We start from the raw sequence: 19,328 nt of genomic DNA, 5'->3' as shown, positions 1-19,328 counted from the left end.
CCCCCCCCCCCCCCTTTTTTAATGGTTCGGCGCACACCGAGCTGTACACTCTGTCCCGACCCGACGCTCTTCCGACCCCCCCCCGCAGAACCAGAGGCTGCTCTTGGCCCGCTCAGACCCCTTGGGCTGCCAAGAACCTGAGAACGCTCAGAATGGAGGGCACCAGGCCGAAAACCGCAGGGCAAGCCACCGAGGGGATCCTGAGTCCCAGGCCCCCGCTGGGTGGCAGAGAAGCCTTGTAGAGAGCTCAGGAGCCCCTTGTATGCAGCAGAGGGGAGCAGACGGGTGGGCCGCTGCTCTCTCCCCATCCCGAACCCTGTGCCCTCAGCCGCCTTCTGCTCCCCTCAAGCTTCCCCACGTGCTTGGGGAGGAGAGAGTCTCAGAGGCAGCTGGTGTCTTAGGGGCCCCGCCCTAGAGGAGAAGAAGGAACAGTGACCAAGAGTTGGAGATCCACAGGGGTTTGGCAGCAGGGGACCCCAGAGCGGCCTAAGCCCCCCACCCTTGGGGCCCCGCGCCCTCTGATGGGCCTCTGGATAAGCCCTGCCTTGACTGCAGTGCCTGTCCCTGAAGTCCTGGGAGCCAGCCAGCAGAGGCCACCAACCCACTCTGGCCTGTCACCCATTGGCAGGCCCTCTAGGGACAGTTGTGACCAGGCCGCCCAGAGCCCCTTGGCTGCAGGACCAGCCTGTCCCCGGATGGGGGCTGTACTCAGGGCTCTTCCCCTCGGTTCCCAGCTGCAGGCCTGAGCTCTCACAGAAGGCGGAGGGCCCTCCAAAGTCCACCGCAGGGGAGGCCATGGCTCAGAAAAGGGTGGATCGCCCACCCGCCCCCAAGGACTCATTGTCCCCTGGGAAGAGAGGAGCCACGTGGGACCCAGCGAGGACAGCCTGGAGCTGAGCACAGCCTGGAGGAACGCCTGGGGCTGGAGGAGGGCAGGGAGTCTGGCCTCTGCTTCACTGGCCTCTGCTCAGACTTGGCCTCGCCTGCCGTGAAGGCTGGAGAGTACGGGCTGGATTCCTCCCCTGGAGCAGGGGCCCTACTAGTCTGGAGCAACTGGAATAAGCACCTAGGGATCAATGTGGCATTTCCACTCTCCCCCTGGAGCAGGGCCCTCCCAGGAGGGACAGCAGATGTCATTGTCAGGAGAGTGACACGGCCAGGGACTTGATGGGTGGCTGGGGGGCACCCCAGAACGGAGGTGGGGAGACAGGAAGGGACAGAAGGTAATCCTGGAGGACCGCAGGGAAGAGGCATCTCTTTCCTGCTTCCAGAAGGGGGCACTAGAGGAGGGACTCAGATTGAGGAACCCACAAGCCCGGTGTCAGGTCATACACACACGCGCGCACCCAGAGTGATCTCGGTCCTCTCTATCAGGAGGGCGTGCCCACGACCTTGGTGTGCAACTAGGAGGGGGTTCATTTCCCTGGGGAACACAGCTCCCCCAGAGCCCCACTCCATTCAAGATCCTGCAACAGCACACTTACAGCCCCGCCTGTGGGAGAGCCGCAGAGGGCTCAGGACGGGGACTGGGGGATGCCCCCTGTCACTGTGTGACCCTGTGCAAGTAACTAACCCTATCAGACCTCATTGTCCTCTGTTGTGAAAGAGGACACTAACTCTACCTCCCAAGACTGCTTTCAAGGATCAAGTAGAGTGACAGGAACCTCTTACCACCGAGTAAATGCCTCCTAATTGCTCGTCCCCAAGCTCTTCTCCAGCTCTAGCGTATGCTTTGTCCACACTAAAGCCCTCTGGGCCCTATTTCTCTGTTGTGCCCTAAATTGAAAGGGGCTAGGGAGGGCAGAGGGACACACGGGCAGGCCTCAGGCGGTGGGTGCTGGACCTAGGCAGAGGCCTTTGGCTGTGCCCTGATGTCAGGGTAGCTGTTAGGGGACCCCCCCATCCCTGTTTGCTGAGGATGAGGGGCTCCCGGAATTGGGTGAGCCTGTACCAGGTGCCCACCCTTGGAGCCTGCTCCCACGTGAACTCCCCAGGAAGGATACAGGATACTGGGAAAGGAATACAGAGCCCCCGCCCCGGGTCTCCAGCCCCGCTGGGGCCTGGGTGGCCTCTTTGGACCTCCAGTGCTCTGGGACATTTTCCTGAAAGCCCCAGCCTTTCATTTTTCTCCTTGTCCTTACCCTTTTTCCCCTGGAGCTGCAGGAGGATCCAGATCCTCAGGAGATCCTGGGCAGGGGGTGCATGGGGGTGGAGGTGGGGGTGGGTATCACACAGGCTGCTGCTGCTGCTGTTAGTGGCTAAGGCAACAAAGCTTCCTGAGCAATCGACTATGATGACAGGACACGCCCGTGGAGGGCTTCCTGTCGTGACCAAGGGCCGGGACACATAAAGAAAACCCAGCTCGGGGGGATGTCTGCTCTGCGGAACATAGAAGACACATCTGTCACCGTGGGACACACGCGCTCTCACTGGAAGTCCAGCAAGCAAGCCTCAAGTTCACGGTCCTCCCAGGTGGCTGCAAAAGGTTTCTCAGTCTGAATGAAACTGAGTCGGTGTATTGTCCTCCTTCAGGCTGATGGACTTGTTACCCCAGGGCTGGGAATAGGGAGAGCGGAAGGCCTCCTCTGCCCGCCCCTCCCCCCAGGGGGCTGCCTCAGCTGCAGAGAGAGGCCTCACCAAGGGCAGTCCCCCTCCCAGGGTGGCCCGTCACCCCTGACCGGCTGTCGCAGGCTCCAAAGCCCCGGCATCTCCTTGCCACCCTGGAGAGCATCCTGTCTTCAGATCTCTGCAGGCCTGAGCTTCCTGTTGACCTGTCCTTCTCTTCCCGGCTTGGTCCCCGGGCATGTTAGGCCTCCCGTGCTAACCTCCACCTCAGAATCTGTGCCCCCACAAACCCGACCTGCCACACTGCATTTTTACAAGGTGTCCTCCTTTCTTCGTTGTTTATTAACTATACACAGCCTATGGTGATTGTTTTTCCGTGGCTCTTCTAATGACAATTATTCTTAAAAACGTGCTTGATTACTGTGGTCTTTGGACAAATGCTTGGGGAGTGATTATGGCAGGCTGGGAGCTGGGGACATGGGGTGACTGGGGTGGGGAGACTCCCCTCCAGCCTCCCCGATCCTCTTCCCCCCCTGCCAGTTATGCTCCCCCGCTTCATTCTTTCCCACCCTTGCCAGAATATTCCCTGATTCCCTGCACCTCTTCCTGGAAATGACTCTCCCTCTCTCTTCTCCTCTGCCCCTCCAGTCCCCACATAACCCCCCCAGCTCCCAGGCAGGCCTGGACAAGAAGGCTCAGACCACTGGGCACCTCCAAAGGTCCCCTAACTGGGTCACTCCCAATCAGCCACTGCTTTACCGGGTGGGGAGGAGGTAGCTGAGGGCTGGGAGGAAGTGGTCAGCTATAGGGGAGAAAGAAAGGAGAAATAGGTTCTGCTTTCACCAGAGTTTCTTCCTGGGCTTCCACAGCTTTCTACATCCCAACCCCAGTGTGACAAGGAGGAAGAGGCTGAGCACAAGAGAGCCACAGCAGTAGCCGCAGAGTCTCCTGGAGCCTCAGTCCAGTCTCGGGGTTGTCGCCTTTCGGGGCTCACGTGTAGCACCTGCAGCGGGAAGGTCCCCTCGTCCCAGGCCTCCTACTGCCCCGTTGGAGCACGCTTCTTCCCTGGGACCAGCGAGGGTGGCTGTGCTGAATCCCCACCCCTGTCCCCCAGCCAGAAGCTCCCTGTCCTCGGGACTTCCCTCTCCCACCCCGGCTCAAGAAGAGGGCCCATGGCCGGGGGGGGCACACACCTGCTGCTATCTGTCCTTCTGATGCTCCTGGCATCATCAGGTGATGAGGACCAAGGGAGGGAACAGGGCAAGAGGAGGGGGAGGTGGCCGGGTGAGGCAGGCCAGAAGGGGACAGGGGCGGGGGGGGGGGGGGGCGGTGGCCTGAGGCTGCCTCTGGGGCCCTTTCTGCAGAGGAAGGCACCTATCTCCTGGCCCCGCAGTGGCAGATGAACTGCTCCCCGACCTGAGTTTCTTTTCAGGCTCCTGGGAACAGAAGTCACTGTTGCTGCACAAACGGGAAGGGGAGACGGTCTCCGTGAAGTGCATGTACCCGCCCTGGACAGGTCCAAACATGATGAGAGTCTGGTGCAGGGACATTTCAGCAGATACTTGTATCATGTTAGCCTCCAACACCAGGCTCCCGAGAGTGTCCGGGGATCCTCGAAACTCTATTCAGGATTATTCCAGTTTAGGCTACTTCATCGTCACCATGACTGAGCTCAGGGTGAAAGACTCTGGATTTTATTCATGTGGATTCTACAAATCCTCAGAGATCGCTATTCTCAGAAAATTCCGTCTGGTGGTATCTCGGGGTGAGTTCTTGCCCTTCTTCGTGTGGTCCTCAGCCTTCCTAAACCACAGGTGTTAGAGCTAGAGAAGACTCTAAAAGCATTTTCTTCTTGGCTCTCACAGCCGAAAACCAGTGCCCTTTGCCCAAGGTCACCGTGAATTAAAGGCAGAACCAGTAGAACTCAGACCTGCTGGCTCACTTGGTTCTTCCTTTCCCATCACATGTGTCTCTGAACAGTTTTGTTGCTACTAACAAGGCTCGTCCGTTGATTTCTAATGACTGTAAGGCTCCCTCAAGTTTGACGAGACTGGCTGCTGACTGGGCCACTCCTGGGCATCCCCACCCCTGACCCTAACCCCTAACCTTCTCTCAAAGGGTTGTGCTTGAGTCCCAGGAAGCCAGTTGGGTTAACAAATGGCGGACAGGCAGGAGGCAGCCAGTCAGTGAGGCAGACGTGGGGCTTCGAGGGTGAGGTTGGGAGGTGCAGCGGCCGAGGGCTCAGAAGACATGGGTCCTCACCCTGGCCCTGCCCCTTATAGTCGAGAGACCATAAGCCTCAGGTGGGGAGCTTGGCGGTGCTCCCCATCTGAGGCCCCAGGTGTATTTCTTGAAAACCTCCGAGTGGTTGGGGCACCTGGGTGGCTCAGTCGGTTGAGTGTCCGACTTCGGCTCAGGTCATGATCTCATGGTTTGTGGGTTCGAGCCCCACGTCGGGCTCTGTGCTGTCGGCTCGGAGCCTGGAGCCTGCTTCAATTCTGTGTCTCCCTCTCTCTCTGCTCCTTCCCCGCTCATGATCTGTCTCTCTCTGTCTCTCAAAAATGAATAAACATTAAAAAAAATTAAAAAAAAAAGCCAACCTCCGAGTGGCAAAGCCTGGCCGGCCGGCCCCGCCCCCCCCCCCCCCCGAGTTTCTCTGTGATGGCTGGAGCCTGAATGGCATCTTCCCAGACCCCTGCCCTCCTTCCAAGCCTGCTCAGCCATTCCGTGAGCTGGGCACCCAGAGGACGCAGGTCAGCTGCTTGGCCAGTCACCGCCTAAGCCGTGGCTCACTGCCCTCCCCCATGTAGGGCAGGGGCTGTGCTCTAGAAGGGGAATCAGAAACCTTGAGACCCACTCCTGTGCTGGAGGAGCCCACAGCGCCCTCCCATCCCAGGAAGCCAGATACATAGGTAAAGGGTTAGGAGGGTGGGTGGCGGGCGGCATAATGGAAGCATGTTGGGTGGCGGCCCAGTGGAAGGGAGAGACCAGGTTGGTGGAGAAAGCAGTGGTATGGATTCTCCTGGAGGACTCCCCAGAGGAAGTGATACCGCCTGGGCCTTACTGAAGGAGCAGGACCCTCAGACAAAAGTGGGGGCAGGTGGGAGGGAAGCATTATGGGTGGAGAGTACATGACATGTTCAAAGAACACAGAAAAGACTGTGGAATATAGCCAAGTGATAGTGTGGCCCTAATCTAAAGCCACTTGCATGGTGGCACTTCACTGTGAGGAAAACCCAAGAGAAATGGGTTCTGCTTTCACCAGAGTTTCTTCCTGGGCTTCCACAGCTTTCTACATCCACATCACTCAGAGTAACACCCCCCACTTGGCCCAGAGCCCTGTGTGGGCCCATCCTCCCCAGGGCCACGGGCTAGGAGTGGGGAGCCCGCAATGCGGAGCAAACACATGGGAGTGCTCCTCTCGTGGTCGTGTCTTTCAGCTACAACCACGCCCACCACCACGAGCACCAGGAGCACCACAGCCTGGACCTCCGCCGCCAGCCCTGTCACCGACAGGTACTGTCACCTGCCTCCCGGTCCTCTCTGTCCTCCCCCCCCCCCCCCCCCCCCCCCATGGCCGACTGTGTGAAATGCCTCCAGCTACCGCATGCCCGTAGACGCCTGGCTCTCAGGGGGGCAGAATGCTTCAGGTCGCTTGCTTCAGGCCTCTTGGAGCCTCAGTTTTGTCATCTGCAAAATGGGGCCAGTGGGCATTCTCACCTTACAGCAGGGTTGCTTACCTTGGGCGAGGCTGACATTTGTCGCGAGGGGTGTCCTGTGCGGCAGCGTCCCTGGCCTCTGCCCATGGGACAGCAAGAGCACAAACCTCCCTGAGACCACCCAGGCGTGGCAACCAAACCAAAATGTCTCCGGACGCTGCCAAGTTTGCCTCGGGGCAGAACCACTGTCTTACGAAGTTGCCGTGAGGATTAAGTGGGATTGTGTCTGGCTCAGCGCCAGGCATGTGCCCAGAGATTCTTCCTTGGCCTCTCCCCTCTTCCAGCCACAGGCGTCCGGGGGAAGGGGGCACTCTGTCGTTACTACAACCCGCGGCCTGGTTTCTTCTCTACCCCTGCCTGACGGGTTCTAGGCCCCGACCCCTCGGGACTGACCTGATAGCCGCTCTTATCCCAGACTCCATCCTCCCTGCCGTCTCTCCACCCACCATCACTGCGATGGGAACCCGGGGCTCTCACAAACCATGGTTCCTCGCTTCAAGGCAGTATGTCCAGAAACCAGGGGGAGCTGGTCATGGAGCTGCGAGGTGTCCCTAAAGCGGCTGCCTCCGGGGCTTAGGGCTTCGACACTTGCCACCCTGGGGAGCCTGTTGTGGTGTGGGAAAGCCTGTCTTTGTGTTCTGCCTTCGACTTAAGACAGGCCCTATCCAGATGTGTTTATCATGTGGCAGAACTGTGGGTCACAGGAAACCAGCGTTCTCTGAGAGCTGAGCGCCTCTCACAGGCAGGCTGAGGTGACAGAGCCGGGACCAAGAATAGTTTAGGGGAGCAGGTTGGAGGGGTGAGTGCAGACCCTGCAACAGGGGCCCGGGGGCAAGTCAGGGGATAGCAGCCAGAAAATGGAAAAGGAGCCAAGGCATTGGTACCATTCCTCTTTCACAGAGGAGGAAACATAGCCCAGACGTGGCTAGATGTGCATGGCTTACGGGGCAGAGTCCTTGACCATGGGGCTGCCTCCTGGCCGGCTCAGCGGGAGGGGCTGTCGTGACCACCACACGCGTGGGGAGAGGGATGGCTTCCCCGCAGAAGGTCGGCTCCCGCTTTCCTCACCCTGCTGGCTGTTCCTTATTCCCCAAGCTCCGAAAGCAATTGGCGTCTCATCATTCCCACCTCGACGGTGGCCGTCCTGCTGCTGCTGGTGCTCATGGTCCTCATGATCCTGTACTTCAAGAAAGCCCGAGGAAGTGCCGGGAAAGGTAAAGCCCAGAGCTGGCTCAGAGCAGACCACTGAGGGCGTGGCCATGATGTCCTCGTGCCCGCGAGCCGTGAGGACCAGGCTTATTGTGCCCATTCTACCACCAAGGAAATTGAGGCCCGCAAGACAAGGTGGCCAGGATCCCCTGGGTGCTCTTGCTTTGCAGAACAGCAGGCAGGATCATTCTCTTCAGAGGCTCAAGGTCAGCTTCCTGTAAGCCTAATTTGCCTAAGATTGGGCATTCTGCTATCATTTTGGGATCGTATAATTTGCCATCTTTTTATAGGTAAGGATTTACTTTTTTTTATTTTTTAAAAAAGCTTTATTTCTGTTGAGAGAGGGAAAGTGCAAGCAGGGGAAGGGGCAGAGAGAGAGAGAGGGAGACAGAGAGACTCTGCACTGACAGTGTGCAGCCTGACACAGGGCTCTGTCCCACAAACTGTGAGATTAAGACTTGAGCCAAAGTCAAGGGTTGAATGTTTAACTGACTGAGCCGCCTACCGTTAAAGATTTTTAAGCAAATTTATCTAAAAACCTTTCTGGTCAACGGTATTGGTTTTTAATTGTCACTATTGTTTTTATTTATGTTTTCTTAATTTTCTTAATGTTTTATTTATTTTTGAGAGACAGAGAAGGGGGAGGGGCAGAGAGAGAGGGAGACACAGAATCCGAAGCAGGATCTAGGCTCTGAGCTGCCAGCACAGAGCCCGATTCAGGGCTCGAATCCGCGAGCCGGGAGATATGACCTGAGCCGAAGTCGGATGCTTAACCGACTGAGACACCCAGGCGCCCCTGGTTGCCACAGTTGTTTTTAAATTTTGTCTTCCTAAAAGCACAAGAAGGACTTTTTAATCTTCTGAGTTGTAAGTTTTTAGCATTAACCTTTGTGCAAGGCTTATCAGATTAGTGCCTTTCAATGATTCCTGCCTTAGTTTTTGTTGTTTGGTTTGTTTAGCATGTGCTAAACATGTTTAGTATGTGCTGTGTATTTATTAACCATATAATCCAGTGTTGTGTCTGTTGACAAGATTGAAATGTGGAAGCAAGTCAGGGTTATGCTGGGCCGTATTGATTTTAATTTTTCAAGCTATCAAAATCCTAACGTAGTAATGGATTGTAAAATTAAAAAAAGTTTTCTTATGTTTGTTTTATTTTTGACAGAGAGAGAGACAGAGGGGGGCAGGGGCAGAGAGAGAGGGAAACACAGAATCCGAAGCAGGTTCCAGGTTCCAAGCTGTCAGCACAGAGCCCGACGTGGGGCTCGAACTCACAGACTGTGAGATCATGACCTGAGCTGAAGTCGGACGCTTAACCGACTGAGCCACCCAGGTGCCCCGGATTGTAAAATTTTCTATCCGTACTTTTCAAACTGTGCAAAGCCAATTTAGTGGGTCACAATACTATTTCCATAAAACAAAATAAAAAGGTAAAATGTCACAGTGGTTTGTACACTCTGGAAGGACAATATTTTTTCATTGGACTTTTAGGGGTGGGGGGGGACGCATGTATGCGTAGGAGTGTGAGTGTGTGTATTCGTATGTGCCGGAATAAGATAAAATGTTTCTCATTGTGGCTCCTGGCCCAAAAATTTGAAAGACGTTATAGATAACTTCCCCAGCAAATAGATTATACTTAAATTGATGTTTCAGTTTGGAACTTTCAGTGACTTGAGTTGATTAAGCTTACCAGTTTTATGCAAATGAGCCACAGGCCGCCAGCTTGATTTGCTCCTTATCACTAACCTCTGCTCCCTGGACACTCCTCTGCACTGGCCAGGGCCTGCGACCCTACTGTGACCTCCCTGCAACGTCCTGGGCAGGGTGGGATTTCCGGGCCGGGGCCCCAGCCCCTCCCCTGCCAGGGTCCCCTCTGCCCAGAGGGGGCCTCCATCACCTCTGCCTTCGCAGGAGACTGGAGCCTAGGGAGCGGTCCCTGCCCCAAACTGGACTCTTTTCTTCACAGGTGAGGACAAGCTCCACGTCTATGACAACATTTCAGTCCAGAGGGAAAAGACCACTGAACACCGGGAAGACTCCTCGTCAGGGCAGAGGCGATCTCAGGTTTCCTGGGTATCTTTGTTGTCAGTGTTACTGTCTTTTTTAGCTCCCCAGCTTGTGTTTACTTGTAGTTTCTGTTCAGTCTGGGCCTGGAATCACGTGTGACTCCTCATGTTGCCTCATCTGCACGTACCCATTGCCCCATATTTCCCAATTCAAACCTCTTCAAGAGAGAGAAGTTGACTGCTTCAGCTTTTGACCCTCACCCCCACAGGAGACAGCTATTAATGGGGGTCCATCCCATGGGTCCAGAGCCAGCCTATGGCGTGGCTTCCATCAGTCCAGTCGGCTAGGGGGAAGAGGGCCTCACGGCACAAGCATGGCTCCCTAAGTGCTCTCTCTTCGGGAGCTGAGGGCCGAGCTGTTGCCCTTGGGTAGGCGTGTCTTGTCTAAAGATCTGAGACTCTTAAAACCACAGAATCGCAGGATTGGGAGGATCTAAAACCATCTGGTTCAACCCTCTGTAATGCTGGAATCAACTCTACAAATGGCACCCCTACCAAGTGCTGTTCTAGCTCAGCACTACTCAAACTTGAGTGTGCATAAAAGTCACCTGGAAAACGTGTTCAAACAGAATTTCTTGGGCCCCTCCCCCAGAGACCGATTTAATAGATCTTGGGTGGAACCTGAGATTTTAACAAGCTGCCAGGCAATGCCGGTCCATGGATCATACCCAACGTAGCCTTCCTTAGCCTATTCTTAAACATCGTCAGTGATGGCAACTCTGCTGGCTTCAGCTATTCCCAGAGGCTCTGCAAGGTCCATACTCTGTCCCACACCTTATCCCTGTCTCTGTTCTCCACCCAGCTCTGGGCAGCCTGGGGGCCACTGACCATTCCCAGCTATGATCTGTACAATGAACATCTATCTTCTTTGATTCCCAGGGCTCCAATCAACAGATGGGCTCTGATGAGGACTCTGGGGCCATTTGCTATGCTTCACTTACCCACCTGAACAACTTTGACCTTGACGACTCCATCTATGTCAACACCCACCCCAACCTGAGGCCCACGCCTGACCCCCTTCTGACTGTGGAATATGCCAGCATCTCTGGAAGCAGACCCCAGCCCTCCAACTTGACTGCCCTGGAGGGGGAAACTCAGGAGCTGAAGGCAGACTTCACTGGGCAGTGACCACTTAACAAGTACCTGTGAGGCGTGGGGTTGCCCTACCAGTGATATGGGGACTTTGGTGGGACAAAGATGGTCCCAAACCAGCAAAAGGTCATCCCTTCCTCCAAAGGAGGTGAGGAAGGGGGAGGAGAAGAAAGTCCTTGTCACTCCAGAGGAGAGAAGCTTTGAGTCTAAAGGCTGTGCTGGGCAGGCTCTGGGGCCCATAGAAGGGGTTTCTAGACACCTGCCTGCTCCCCTCCCCAGGGTCTAGGAGGAAGGCTATTAGAGCAAAGTCCAATTAGATAGGGTCTGGATCCCAGTGCCTCTGAGTGACCCAATGTTCGCCCCACTCTGTGACCCTCACTTCCTTCCTGACCAGGGGCTGTGAAACCCTGACACACTGTGCAAGTTCCTCTTTGGTGACTCTCCTCATGAAACCCCCCCTCCACCCCCAACTACCTCTCAGGGCTGCTAAGCCAGGCTGGAAAGTTCTTTTCCTCCACCAGAGCTCCTTCCTGACCTCCTGATTTTGATTCTCACAAATGACCCTGCCAGTATGTGGGCAGTGTCCTCCACTCAAGAGTCCCTCCTAACACTTGGCCTTGCTGGGCAGGGGTGGGAGGCATGAGAGCTTCTTTCCTTATAGTGGCCCCCGAAGCCACTGTAGGGAACTGACCTGGGCTCCCTCCCCTTCCATGGAAACCATCAACTACCTTGCTAGCTTCATCTCCAACAGAGCAGGCTGAGGGCCACCTCCTGCTTTGCCCAAGTACACTTCCACAGGGCTCTTATGGAGACATGGACCCTCTTTTATTCTGCACCTCCAAGGAGTGACTCTGGATCGTGGGAATTCTAAGCCATGGGGGCAAAGGGTGCTGTCCTACCATGTCATGGGAAAGATTTCTTGAATTGCCGATTCATTACTTCTCAAGGGTGACATTTAAAGATCATCAAATCCAACTGCCAGTGGGAGCCCAGATCCCTTCTGCAAAATTCCAGTGAGTCATACAGTGTCTGTCCCAATCTCTTGGAGGACAGGGGATTCACCGCTTATTGGTCAGTGTGAATGGTTTTGTCAGACAGGAACTTGTTTGCCATCAGTCACAGTGAGACATCAGCTTTGCCTCCAGGATGGGACCTGAGAGTGTGGCTGCTTCAGGGCCAGGAAGGGAGAGGGGTTGGAGAGGAAAAGGGTGGGTGGTCTGAGGTCTGGCAGGCTCGGGTGTGATGATGAGGTCTTCTTCAGGGAGGAAGGCAAAGTAATTCCTTGTCACTTGTGACATCCCAGGTTCTCAGTGTTGAGGATGTGATTCTGTCCCGAGTCTGTGGCTGTTGGGGACATCTGGGAACAACCCCAAGTTGAAAGAGGTGGAGAACAGGATGTTCTGAGCATCACCTTGGTTCCTCAGGTCTCTTCCCTGCCCTTCCAGTGCTCCAGATTTGACTACCAGAGGCTGGGCATCTGCTGTATCCTGACCTCTCACCCTACCCGGCCTTGCTCTGAGAGGGCCATCAGCACTGACCTACGGCCTCATTAGACCTCTGGTCCTCTGTTGTGCTAGGCTCCTGACAGTGCCTCTTGGTCTATATTTTAGTCTACATACCCACTGGGGGAGCCCATCTTCACCATGGTCTTCTCGACTCGGGTTTCCTGGCTATAACACCACGAGCCATCCCAGGGGTCAGGTTCCTCCCGCCACTGTCCAAAGCCAAAGGATTTACTCAGACTAGAACCCCTGGAGTTATAGGCATTACATGGTATTTATAGGGGCCTGCTGACCTCCAGCCACTGCTCAGGGGCGGTGATTAAGTCTAGTAAGCCAACAATTATGGAGTGTTTCTTATAGCCACATTCCTCTACATACCTTAATGGCTTAAACAACCTCATAAGGTAAGGGCTTTCCCTTCATTTTAAAGATGGGGAAATTGAGACGCAGACAGTTCAGTAATTTCCCAAAGTCTTATAGCTAATAAATGGTGGATCCTAGACCTGAAATTTTAGCCACAGTGCTTTTGGGTCCCTGTTCCCATTGCATGTACGCATGCACGCATGCACGCACATGCACAGTGGGTAGACGTATGACAAAATAGTAACACCAAGCAATCATGGCAAGAGCTGAAGAATGCTAACGGTGCTAGGAGAGGATGGGAAGCCTGACCTCTTCTGATAGAACTCCAGGAGCCAAGAGGGGATGGTAGGGCTGTGACTGATGTAGCTGGGGAGTTTGAGGAGAGGGATTCTTGATTAACCAGTGTCCCCAGATAAAAAGGCCTGGGTCCCTCCTGCCCACAGTGCCCCAGGGAGGGGACCACCCCTTCTGCCACCCAAGGCTCAGGCCCCACAGGAGAGAGATGCTCTTCGACCTTTGGGACACTAGCAGGCTTTAGGCACCGTCCTCGGAGGGCCTGCCACCCACTGCCAGTTGGACCCTCCCTTCACCTTGCCCCCCACTATGCTCTTTATGCATGCCCACAGTATGTCAATGTTTTGTTCATCTACTTGTCTGTTTTCTGTTTTGGTCAGTGTTTCAAGCCACTAAGGTTTGGGATAGTTTGTTACCAATAAACAATAAATAATCAAACTGAAGAACCAAGACAAAGTTGAAGAACAAATGGAAAAGGAGATGGTCTTACCTGACCGGAAACCAAGACTTAGTGTGATGTTCTCACAACCACAGTGTGATCCTAGACTAGAAAATCGACCAGGGCAACAGAATTGAGGGGTGAGAAGTGGGAACCTGATTTTCTGCCAGAGCAGGCATATGAAACAGGGGCAGAGGAGAGGAATATGCCATGGTCTGGGAGCAACCATCTATCCATATGGGGAAAATAGAAAATTAGATTCCCGCCTATGTTTTACACAAGAATGAATTCCAGGTGGGTTACAAATCTCCATGTCAATAGCTGAGCAATAAAATGTTTAGACAAAAATGTAAGTGTTTTCATGACTTCAGGGTACAGGAATATTTCTTGAGCAAGACATCAAAAGCTCAAACCATAAAGGGGAAATGTGGTGTTTGACTATATTAAAATGAAAAACTCGAGTACAAAAAGAAGACACCAAAAAGAAAGTGGGAGGAGAAGCCACCGACAGGGAAATGGAATTTGCAACGCATATAACTGATAAAAGATTAGCAGCCAGGATTTATAAATTAGTAAAAGGACACACCATTTTTAGTGGACAAATTATAGGTGAGAAGAAAATCACACCCAAGAAAATGAAAAACATTTCTACCCAGTATATTGGTTGGGGACTTCAAATATGTCTGTAATGCTTCATATGTAGATACAGAAATATAGGAACAGATATAGGTATAGATTTAGATATAGATACAGATACAGATATAGACATAGATATATAGATACATACCTCATATTTTTTAATTCTGAGAGTTCATGATAATAATCACAGTCAAAAATCTAGTTCTGTGAATGAATTTAGGCACCCCAAATGGCATTTTCTCTGTAACAATAAAACCACCAGGCAGGTGCTGTTATCAGGTTCCTATTACATCAGGAGGTTATGCAACATAGAACAATAGAAAAAAATGTAAGCATGGCAGGATATGTAAATTTTGGTGCTAAGTAAGTCTACTGTAAATTTTTTTTGATGTTTATTTTTGAGAGAGAGAGAGACAGAGTGTGAGCGGGGGGAGGGGCAGACACAGAATCAGAAGCAGGCTCCAGGCTCTGGGCTGTCAGCACAGAGCCCCACATGGGGCTTGAACTCACGAACCGCGAGATCACGACTTGAGCTGAAGTGGGATGCTTAACTGAGCCACCCAGGTGCCTCAGTGAAATAAGTTCTTAATGTAAATTCTAAATCCCAGCACAGCTTCCCAAAGGTCAGAAACTTGGCTGGCCTTCTTTTTCTTAACCACTACTATCTCTTCTGCCTGAGCTTCTTTCTCCCTGGAATCTTTACAGATTTCTCAAAACAAGCCCCTTCTCCCACCCACTGCGGCGGTCATGCATGTAACAAATCCACAAGCTAGATTTGGTGAGGGTCCTTTCAAGGAGCTTCATTCAAGGAACCCCAGGCTAACACCAACAAAAAGTCATCACAACAATCTGAAGTTTTACTCTGTCCTTCAAGGAAATTCACGAGTCCTTACTTACCTTGCTGTCAACGGCTGGCATCTACAGGCTGGCTCACCTCCAAACCCTCAGCCAATCTCTCCTCAACCTAGGTTTCCTGGCCCTCCCCCTGCTGGTCATTAGTGTCTTCACTGAAGGGGTATGTCTCCTCAGCCAAAGACTCAGAAGTCAAGAAGCCGAGCCTGAGCCGGAGGAAAGAATGGATCCTCCAAATCTCTCTGGTCCCTGCTGTTTTAGGTCTTGTCTTCCAGGCTGAGATATTTGAGTTCGTGGGGAGGGTCTGGCGATGTGGGGTGGAAGGGTGACTAATGGCGGGTTCTGCTACATGACTTGGAACGCAGAAGGAGTGCATCGCAACCCGAAGCTTCCTGCAGCTATAGAAGTGTTGAGATTCACCTCCCAATGCACCACAAAACATTAGCGTTTTAAGAGACATTAATAAGTGTCATGTGAAAATAACCCATGCTAGGAACACATTTTCTTCGAACATTTTAACGTAAGGAAAAGGAAGTTGCGCTTATCACAATTTGCAAAAGTTGGCTCTTAGAAACTCTTTTAATATCCATTAACGGGAGGTTGATTAAGAAGTTAGGCTACATTCATACCAAGGAATATTACGTAGACATCTGTTGATATGGAGAGATATTCCAGATAGATTAAGTGAAAATGCCACAAAATAATATGTCTAGCATGAACTCCTTTGTGTTTGTGTCTCTGTGTGACCATAGCAAAAAGGCTAGATGAACAAACACTAAAATATCAGTAGAAATTATCTCCAGGGAGTGGAATTAGAGTGGAGGAGAATTCCACTCAGTAAGATTAGGCGGACTGGCTCTGGAGCCAGACTGCTCGGACCTAAACCTAACTTCCACCTGTATGAGCTGTGCGGCCTCAGGAAAGTTATTTAACTTCTCTGGATCTTGGTTACCTGGAACAATAATATTACCTACCTCACAGGTAATGGCGAAACACATTTAAGGTGTTTAGAACAATGCCCCGCACATAGGAAGCACTCAATACATTCTTGTCTGTTTTTTTCTTCTTTTTTTCTATTCTTTAGTTTTCGTTTTGAGAGAGAGAGAGAGAGAGAGAGAGACTGAAAGTGGGGGAGAGGAGCAGAGGAAGAGGGGGAGAATCCCACGCAGGCTCCATGCTGTCAGCACAGAGCCCCATGCCAGGCTTGAACTCACGAACCGTGAGATCATGACCTGAGCTGAAATCAAGATCAGACTCTTAACCAACTGAGCCACCCAGGTGCCCCAACTCATGTATTTTAAGTGCGGAATTATGGACAACTTTTACCTTTTTAAAGTTAATTTTTATATTTTTTCATACAAAAATTAATTGACTACAGTTTTCAAAAGATTTTTAAAATGCTGAGCACATTTTATATAGTTATTATGATAGAAATAAGCTCCCTCTGAATCTGCGTGCTACATGACTGTGGCAGGTGATCCTGGGGCAAATTGCCTGTGACTTGTGGGTAAGATGTCTCAACTGCACAAGGAGTATTTACCAAGGAATCATGGACATCACCGATGTATTTAACAACCCTATTTGAATAAGCGTTTTATCTTGCTGTGATTTCAGTACTAGGTCTTTAAAAATTACCTGATTTTTCTAAATTGTGATTTTAGGGGCGCCTGGGTGGCGCAGTCGGTTAGGCGTCCGACTTCAGCCAGGTCACGATCTCGCGGTCCGTGAGTTCGAGCCCCGCGTCGGGCTCTGGGCTGACGGCTCGGAGCCTGGAGCCTGTTTCCGATTCTGTGTCTCCCTCTCTCTCTGCCCCTCCCCCGTTCATGCTCTGTCTCTCTCTGTCCCCAAAATAAATAAACGTTGAAAAAAAAATTTAATTGTGATTTTAAAAATTCTGCTTAAAAGTTGTTTTGAAAATTATCAAATTTTGCAGCAACGAATTTATCTTTAGGACTGTCATTGTTTTCTACTCTAATCCAGGCATAAATGTAACGCTGGCGCTCCTGCGGATTGTCTGAAAATTTAGAGTACTTTTAGAAGGGTTTTGTGGTCAGATACTGTTAGGAAGGGCTGGTCTAGATGCACATTGGTCTCAGGATTTACTTCCTTGTTGATCCCAGACTGCCCGACGTGCTCCGGGTGTAGAGGGAAGGACTTGTGGACTGACTCAGTCCGGGGCATTACAAGGACACAGCACCACGAGGTGGGGTCCACTCAGTGCTGGGGGTGGGAATCCGCCCCACTCGGGAGGAACTGTTTTCTTTCTTTTAAGAAAGGCTGCAATTCTTGGGGCGCCTGGGTGGCTCAGTCGGTTAAGCGTCTGACTTGGGTTCGGGTCATGGTCTCACGGTTCGTGAGTTCGAGCCCCACGTCAGGCTGTGTGCTGACAGCTCAGAGCCTGGAGCCTGTTTCGGATCCTGTGTCTCCCCCTCTGTCTCTGCCCCTCCCTGGCTCTCACTGTGTGTGTGTCTCTCTCTCTCAAAAATTAATAAACATTAAAAAAAATCTAAAGAAAGGCTGGAATTCTCTAATAATTCTCTTTTATTTTTAAGGCATTTTGTTTCTGGCCATGGCAAGACCCATCTTCAGTTGGCAGATCCCTGTGGTCCAAGCCTGGACCCTCACTTCCACCTTAACAGGTGTCCTGACTTCTCAACTCACACTCAGAACAGAGCCCCAGATGTGCCTTTCTGCCTGAGATGACCAGAAATGTCCCCAAGCTCTCTCTGATGACTCATTTGAGGGTCTCCCTTCACTCCCTGAACCCAGGGTATTGTCTTAAAATCCTGCCAATACAGATTTGCAATATCAACATCACTTCCGCATCTAGCAACAAAGGGGCAGTGACTCCTGTGCTCAATGCACCTTCCTAGCACCTAGCATGGAGCCTGGCATATGGTAGGAGCTTGGAAAATAGGTGGAATAAATGAATGTGCCCCTGGGAAGAGGGCTCCAGGCTCTCCCACTTCCTGGGTAAGAGGGAAAGGAATGCCCGGGAGGGGGTAGCTGTAGGGCAAGTTCCCTTCCAGGAGCAGGCAGCAAGCACAAGAGAGTTCAATTGCCGATCATTTTAACAGGGTTCGTACAGAGGAGTGGACAAGGATGAGCGGGCCACCAAGGGATGGTGATGCATCCAAAGACAGGGAGTGTTAACACCCCAACTTGAAAGAGCAAGGAGAGAGAACTGTGTTCTTGGAGCCAAGTGAGAGCGGAAGCCGTGGAGGAGGGACCACCAATCAGAGTTATGGCTCCAGAGGAAGGCAGCCACTGTGTGAGCCATGGCAGACATGGAGGGAGTAGGGGAAAGTAAGTACTCCAACTTATTTCTCCTCCTAACTGCCAACCCCTGCCTGTAGCTCCCTTCCACTAGACCCAGCAGTAGTAACCCAGGGGACCAGGTGCTGGGGTGATGGAGTCCAGAGGGGCAGCCTCCCAGGGGCAGAGCAGGACTGAGCAGGGATAGCATGGGGCAGGGGTGGGGACAGGAGTGGAGCACGGTCAGCGGGGGTCAAAGGCAGCAGAAAAGTCAGTCCACGAGGGCTGGGAGGAGGCTATTCATGTCTTCTGGTGATCAGACTCAAATGGGCAGTTGAAGAGCATGAATAACAAAGCTGTCCCTAAGAAATAAAAAGGCTTCTGCACAGTGAAGGAAACAATCAGCAAAACTAAAAGGCAACTGACAGAATGGGACATATTTGCAAAAGACATATCAGATAATGTATAAATCCAAAATCTATAAAGAACTTATCAAACTCAACACCCAAAACACAAATAATCCAGTTAGAAATGGGCAGAAGACATAAATAGACACTTCTCCAAAGATAACATCCAGATGGCCAACCGACACATGAAAAAATGCTCAACATCACTTATCATCAGGGAAATATAAATCAAATCCACAATGAGATACCACCTCACACCTATCAGAATGGCTAACATTAACAACTCAGCAACAACAGATGTTGGTGAGGATGCGGAGAAAGAGGATCTCTTTTGCACTGCTGTTGGGAATGCAAATCGGTGCAGCCACCCTGGAAAACAGCATGGAGTTTCCTCAAAAAATTAAAAATAGAACTACCCTACGGCCCCACAATTGCACTGCTAGGTATACAGGTTTGCTGTTGCAAAGCAGCACATGCACACCAATGTTTATAGCAGCACTATCAACAATAGCCAAAGGATGGAAAGAGCCCAAATGTCCATCGATGGATGAATGGATAAAGAAGATGTGAAGACAGGTGAGTCTGTGGCAAGGTAAGCACGGAGGAAAAGGTGTGTGTGTGGTGGTGGTGGTGGGGGCGGTGGGGAGTAGGACCTGAAGACACGGGAGGAGAGGGGACGGGTGAGAAAGTAGCTCCTGGGGATCATCCAGGGGAGATACACAGACAGACAGACAGACAGCTAGACAAGATATAGGGAAAGCTGCCATCTTGAAAATGGAAGATGAAATTCTGGGATGGAGATAGACAGGAAGAAGGAAGATTTTAGAAAGAAATGTAGGGAAGAGGAAGGAAAATAATTCTAGCCTTTTTCTTTCTTTCTCTTTCTTTCTTTCTTTCTTTCTTTCTTTCTTTCTTTCTTTCTTTCT

At 51.9% G+C, this 19,328-nt stretch overlaps 1 protein-coding gene across 2 annotated transcripts; it reads left to right on the top strand.

Annotated features, from left to right (window-relative positions):
* Positions 1-2,232: 2,232 nt before the first annotated feature.
* Positions 2,233-13,602, top strand: LOC121029424 (uncharacterized). 2 transcript variants are annotated; one of them, XM_040473443.1, is made up of 7 exons: positions 2,233-2,472; positions 3,435-3,798; positions 3,998-4,330; positions 6,006-6,081; positions 7,380-7,498; positions 9,460-9,557; positions 10,439-13,602. In XM_040473443.1, the coding sequence occupies exons 1-7, from the start codon at positions 2,371-2,373 to the stop codon at positions 10,685-10,687; spliced, it is 1,341 nt and encodes a 446-aa protein (XP_040329377.1). In that variant the 5' UTR covers positions 2,233-2,370; the 3' UTR covers positions 10,688-13,602. The 2 variants fall into 2 exon arrangements, with proteins under 2 accessions (XP_040329377.1, XP_040329376.1); XM_040473442.1 differs by having other exon boundaries at positions 9,460-9,566.
* The last annotated feature ends 5,726 nt before the right edge of the window (positions 13,603-19,328 follow it).

Source organism: Herpailurus yagouaroundi, unplaced genomic scaffold (genome assembly GCF_014898765.1).
Source record: "Herpailurus yagouaroundi ecotype Mexico unplaced genomic scaffold, PumYag 139, whole genome shotgun sequence".
NCBI classification, from domain to species: Eukaryota; Metazoa; Chordata; class Mammalia; order Carnivora; family Felidae; genus Herpailurus; species Herpailurus yagouaroundi.
This window is presented reverse-complemented; position numbering and strand designations above follow the sequence as displayed.